The 6692-nt window shown below is 41.1% G+C and overlaps 1 protein-coding gene across 3 annotated transcripts in view; it reads right to left on the bottom strand.

Annotated features, from left to right (window-relative positions):
- Positions 1-4411: 4411 nt before the first annotated feature.
- The window catches only part of anapc1 (anaphase promoting complex subunit 1), a 243904-nt gene continuing 241623 nt past the window's right edge, over positions 4412-6692 (bottom strand). For all 3 annotated transcript variants that reach the window (XM_063040702.1, XM_063040703.1, XM_063040704.1), the window contains 2 exons: positions 5784-5918; positions 4412-4728 (listed from right to left, as the gene is read on the bottom strand). In XM_063040702.1, the coding sequence (XP_062896772.1) occupies positions 4613-4728; positions 5784-5918 (251 nt within the window). In that variant the 3' untranslated portion in view covers positions 4412-4612. The remainder of the gene's footprint in view (positions 4729-5783; positions 5919-6692) is intronic.

Genomic DNA, 6692 nt, shown 5'->3' with positions numbered 1-6692 from the left:
TAAAATCATGGTAAATTTGGACAAATCATCCACGGAAGCCAAAATGGATTGGGCATTGTATTTTGATTTTGACTGAATGACTAAGATGGCAGTGGGTATAAAATCAGAAAATGCATGAAATGTGCAGTAGATTAGGTAGCATCAGTGGATGCTTCATGTCGATGACTATACATCAGATGATCTGAAAGATGGTCAGCCTTCTTGAACTGCAGCAGCCCAGGGGCTGATGATGGCCCCACAATATCTTTCGGAAGAGTGCCCCATGACAATGCTGCAATGGTAAAGTACTCACGGATTGATAGTGTTTTCTTCAAATTTTATTTTATTTGGAGACAGATTAATTTATAAAGATCAATTGTCATGATTGGCCAGAAGTCCAATATCATTGTTTGTGACTGCTAATCCGGTAAACGGCAATTATTTGCATCTTGAATATTCATCATGCAGCAATGCACATGTTCCTCTTTACCCTCAATCTGATAAGAACATCTAACCCTTTTTGAATTGCAACTATTGCATTCTGCACCATCATGTGAATGTAACATGCTTCTTTTCAATTTCCTCCCGTCTCTGATTGGATGAGCATTATCACCTCCCCCCACCAACCTGCAAACCACACCCGGTGAAGTTTAAGTCCTGATGCGTGGCTTCAACATATTCATCTATCCAAAAGCCACAGCAGATTGTCTGTTACTCCAGATTCCAGCATCGGTAGCCTCTTGTGTCTCCAGTGATGGTCCTGCACACATGCACAGAGATGTCTTGCTTGGCTACCTTCTGTTTAGCCATTGTAGTGAAATTAAATGGTGACAGTCAATTTCAACAAGACAAGCTTTCAAAACAATGTGTTATTGGGCAAAAAAAACAATGCTTAGGACATTCTGTTTATACATCACCAATGATCAGAGGAGGGGAGAGAAGAAAAGTATTTCCTGAAATAATTTTTGAAGAATTTTCTACATCCAACTAGGAGGAGTCTTGGCTTGACAAATGTAGATTAGTATAGTGGAGGAATAGACCCTATGTGCCATATTGTCTGCCCTGAGCACGGTGCCAAATAATATACTCCCTTCTCTCTGCATATGACCCACGCTCCTCCATTCTCCGCACATTCATCTGTTTCTCTGAAAGCCTCGAGGGCCACTATTGTATCTGCTTCAATCACCACGCCGGCAATACATTCCAGGCACCTTTCACTCTATGTAAAAAAAAACCTGCCCTGCACATACCTTTACGCATTCCCTCCACCCCTCACCTTAAAGCTAAACCCTCTAGAATTTGACATTTCCGTCTTGAGAAAAAGATTCTGGTTCAGAAACTCGGATCAGGTCTCCCCTCAGACTCTCATTCTCCCGAGTATACAATCCAAGTTTGAATAACTTTTCCTTATAGCTAATGCTCCTATGCTATGGGTCTGTGATAATGCGATGAGTACATTTTTGACTGCACCTGTGTATACATAGTGCATATAACAATAAACTCAACAAATTCCCTCTAATCCTCTAATCCAGGCAGCATCCTGATAAATTTCTTTTAAACCTCTCCAAAGATTCCAACATCCTTCCTGTAATGGGGCAACCAGAAAGACTCACAGTATTCCAAGTGCAGCCTAGCTGAAGTTTTATACTCTTAACCAATTAAGCTGAATGGCTGCTCCTCTTGGTAGAGCAGCATTCCTTCACTGTGAGTGCCCACTTGGACATGTGCTCAGATTTGAGGACTGGAACTTTGTCATAACTTTTCAAGCCAGATATCAAATGCTCTACTTTTAAGCCATAACTGGCACCTAAGGTACAAATAGGCAAATCTGGCATGTGAAGTTAGCCCAAGGCCAGTTGACTACAATAGGCAGGGAGTGTCATGTTGCTGCATGCACTTTCTTTGATGAGATGTAAGACTCAGATGTCTCAGCTGGACTTTGCAGATTGCACGGTACTACTCTGAAGATCACTAGGGGAGATATGAATATATTCTGGCAAGTATTTATCTCACATACTGTACTCAGTGAACCACGCCCTCTTTTTCTTTTGTTGGTGGTGGGGGGATTTGCTGCCGATTCTCGAGTCGGAGAACTCGCAAAAACAGCGACGCAGCAGACTTTAATACTGTAAATCAGCAAGTTGTTCGTTTTTGTTGGGAGAGAGCGAGAGAGAACCTGTGGCATGTTAAGTGAACGATTAATTTTTCTGTACTGCAGATCATGGTCTCTTCTGGGGGTTTGCTGTTGCTTGTTTGGTGGGTGCTGATGTTTTTTTTGCTGAAATAAGTGGGGAAGGGTTGATGCTTTGCTGTTTCTTGTCCGAGGGAGGAGGGAGAAGGGGGCTTTGGCGTTCTAATGTTTTAATGTCATTCATTCTTTGTACTCCTTGTTTTCATGGATCTCTGTGAAGACCAAGAATTTCAGGTTGTATATTGTATACATTCTCTGCTATTAAATGGAACTTTTTTTTTTATATAGGCATCCGTTTGACTCGTGAGACCATGGATTTGCACCTTGGAAGGTTTCCAGGGCGCAGGCCTGGGCAAGGTGTATGGAAGACCAGCAGTTGCCTATGCTGCAAGTCTCCCCTCTCCACGCCACCGATGTTGTCCAAGGGAAGGGCAAGGGCCGATACAGCTTGGCACCAGTGTCGTCGCAGAGCACTGTGTGATTAAGTGCCTTGCTCAAGGACACAACATGCTGCCCTCAGCTGAGGCTCGAACTAGCAACCTTCAGATCACTAGACCGATGCCTTAACCACTTGGCCACACACCAACACATTGAACAGTTAATATCACTACTACATTTCTGTGAAGAATTGACATGCTTAGATTGGCCACTATGCAATAGTGACTACATTTCCATTAATGCTTCATTGGTTGTAGAACTCTTAGGGGGTGGTGACCTGTGAAGGTGGAAGGTGACAAATTAATCAAAATTCATCCAAGTGAGTTTCTAACCACGAGTGCTGTTGCTACATTCAAAAATAACACGGGATATTTAGTATGCATTTTCAGTGTATTTCCATTTTGTTGTTCAAGAGGAACTTAGTTATAAAGTAATACAACATGGAAACAGGCCGTTTGAACCAACACATCCATGCCCACCTAAGCTTGCACTATTTGCCAGTGTTTGGCCCATTGCATCTAACCCTTTCCTTGTCATGTCTTTTGTTGTTTTATCTGCTTCAACTATTTTCTGTGGCAGCTCGTTCCATATATGCAAATTCTGCATGACAAGTTGCTCTTCATTTTGTTTTTAAATCTTTCCCCTCTTACCTTAAATCTATGCGCTCTAAGCTTTTAGTTCCCTTTCCTTACGAAAAACTGTACACGTTCCCCTTATCTATGCCAAACTCTTTGATTATTTTGAGACAAGAACCTCAAGTATCACACCACCAGGTTCGGGAATAGTTACCACCCCTCAACCAACAGGCTCTTGAACCAAAGGGGATCACTTCTCTCAGCTTCACTTGCCCAATCATTGAAATATTCCCACAACCAATGGACTCACTTTCAAGGACGCTTCATCTCATGTTCTCAATCTTTATTGCTTATTTATTCATTATTATTATTTCTTTCATTTTGTATTTGCAGATTGTTGTCTTCTGCACTGTGGTTGAACACCCAAGTTGGATGGTCTTTCATTGATTCTGTTATGGTTATTATTCTATAGGTTTTATAGGAGCCATGCATCTGTTTTCTATCTGTATTGTATACTGTGTTGCGTGTTTATTGTGTTTATTATGGTAGTTAGTCACATGGGTGGGGGCGTGGTTGAAGTGAGGAATTTTAATTACGTGTTCATGTTTGAACCAGGAAGTAGGTCGGTAGGTGATATCTTTTTGTTAACTGTTTAATTTTGTTTAACTGTTTACATTTAACTTCACTTAATTTCACAGTTTTAGTTTCATCAGCTTTATCACTTCAAGATTGCTTCTCTAGGAAGGATCAAATTCATTTCTTCAACTTTGAACATTATTATTATTGGATTCTATGGAAGGAGAGTCAACTAGGACTAACCCCCACTCCTGCCATACCTAGTCTCTAACTGGTGTTGGTTTGTTCGAGTAGTTGCTACAGATTTATTGAGTCTGCCCACAAGAGTATGAATCTCAGGGTTGTATATAGTGACATATATGTACTTTGGTAATAAACTTACTTGGAACTTTGAAGAAGTTTTCCAGACCTGCTTGCCTAACCAACTTCTGAGTACCGTAACCTCCGAATCAGTTCTCTTTTCTTTAGCATCTCCAAGAAACCTGCATGGATACCTGGTTGGAGGGAATCAGAAAGTTGCACAGCATAGAAACAGGGAGGTTCATTGCCTAAATATGACTGCCTCATGAGACCAGATGGGATATTTTTCAATCTGTTCTTTCCAGAGGTTAACAAAGCAAATTTTGCAATAAGGGAAAACATCACAAGCAAATGCAAAAGTAGACGCCTTTATTCACAGACAATCCGTGTTTAGTCAACAGATACACACCTATGACTTGATGTTAATACACAGTAATGTGGCAGTATTTGATCATGTGCTTTAGTTTGAGAACAATCAACTCCATTACCAGACTGAAAAGATTCCATTAGCAGTCCTACTGGTTTTTGAGCTGTTGATGAGGGTCAGTGGAAATCAAACTAACATTGCCTGGGGATTACCGAGAATCACTGGAGCTAACCGCAACAGCGCCTGCACAGGTAAACGTAGCTGGCTGAATTTCAGCAGGAGTTCTGAAAAACTTGAAGTACCTAAAGGGATAAACAAAAATGCAGTGTGTGAGTGAAAAGACTTATACTAATTTTAAATCACCACAAAGCAGTCAGTATAATTTGAAAATAAATGCAATAAGATGTGTGGACTTCCCCTCACAATGAGATCTTTAATTAAAACTCCATCCCTTGAGACCTAAGATTCTGGAGGATCTTTGGGAAAGAGCGTGGAATTCTTCCAGCACCCAGCTAACATTATTCCCTTGGCAACTGTCATAAAAGAACGAGTTAATGAGTTGCAGACCACATTGGGAGTTTGTGGTGTCCTGATGCGTAATAGGAATAAATGTGCAGCAAATTGAAAGTAGCCATTAATGCCCTATGTAGGATCTCTCAGTGTGCGAGCTTCCTTGTCTATTCCACAGCTCTTTCAAAAGACAACTTCTTAAAATCAAAGGACAGAATAGAAAAGGTAGCATCTAGCTCCTTGAGTCTTCAAAGGAAAACCTAGAAGTTCTTGTTTTCCCCATATTCCAATACTTCCATCACTTTTGAAGGCAGCTATTTTACCTGTACTTATTGTGCAGTCAATCACTTGCTTTGTTGAAATGATTTCCCCATGTTACTCCTGGTCATTCCACCAATCATCACAAATACATGCCCTTGAAAATTCTCCTGACAGCCTCTTGAGAGACCATTTCAATGTTTAGGCAGTCCCTCTAAACTCTTCAGGATTTCAAAAATTAAAAACGCTCTCATGATTCAAAACAGAATCGCAAACAGTTCTTTTTTTAAGTTTTCCAGCTTTATTTTTAGCATAACTTCATGATTTCAAAATAGTTCTTCAGTGTGTCTTTGGGCATTTTTCCAATTGCAAACGGATCTAGAAATCAGAACATCACCAGCAGAGGGTATTTGTCCCAGCGTTCCTCTGTCAGATTATTGGAAAACCTACCCAACAAATTCACTCACTCACTCACTGAGAGTTCCCCTTCAGATATTAACCCAATTTCCTTCTGAAGCCCCCTACTTAATCTAGTTTTAGACAGTGCATCCAGATCCAGATCAGACATAAGAACAAGTTATGCCCTTACCTTCAATCCCTGTAGACGTGATTTGTTGGTGTGTTGGCACTGAATGATAGACCAAGAAACATGCCAGCATGGCAATCTGTGACTCCTCTACAGGCTGATTACTTAGGTAGGAATGTAACAGCACATCTCCCGATGCTAAAAATGGTAGTTTGGAAAAGGAAAGTACAAAGATATTCAAATCATTTTCATCCACATGAAGACAGTGACATTCTGTGAGCTGCAACTGGGCCCTTTCTCAGCCCTCCTCTCTTTCTACTGACCACTTTTCAGTCCTGAGCTTTGACCTAAAACACTGAGGAATCATCATTTCATTGGTGATTTCTCTTCTTCCCCCAGCACCACCCCCAACCCCCCAACACACACAAAAGCTGCTCTGTGTATAGAGCTCCTCCAGCAATTTATTATTTGCTCAAGATTCCAGCATTTGCAATCTCTTGTGTCTTCAGTAACTGATTTCGTGGTACTTATCTTTTGAGTATCACCAGTTTGCTATTTGTTGATACACTCAGGTTTACTCCTCTAATGAACTAATGTTTTAAACATCAGAAAGTTTCTTCTTCACATCTACGTCTAACAGTTAATTTGCCTTTTTGCTCTTGATCTCTCATTGTGCCACTTACGAGAAGATAGAACTGTACAGCACAAAAACAGGCCCCTCAGCCTACAATGCCAATTAAAACTAGACCTCAAACAACAGGAATTCTGCAGATGCTGGAAATTCAAGCAACATACATCAAAGTTGCTGGTGAACGCAGCAGGCCAGGCAGCATCTATAGGACGAGGCGCAGTCGACGTTTCAGGCCGAGACCCTTCGTCAGAACTCAGAACACAAATGCCAAACTCAAAGGCAGTTCTATCCCACTGTAACACACACAAAATGCTGGAGGAACTCAGCAGGCCAGGCAACAT

Source organism: Mobula hypostoma, chromosome 2, assembly GCF_963921235.1.
Source record: "Mobula hypostoma chromosome 2, sMobHyp1.1, whole genome shotgun sequence".
Taxonomy (NCBI): domain Eukaryota; kingdom Metazoa; phylum Chordata; class Chondrichthyes; order Myliobatiformes; family Myliobatidae; genus Mobula; species Mobula hypostoma.
The sequence above is the reverse complement of the archived record's forward strand: the minus strand, read 5'-3'. Positions and strand labels throughout refer to the sequence as shown.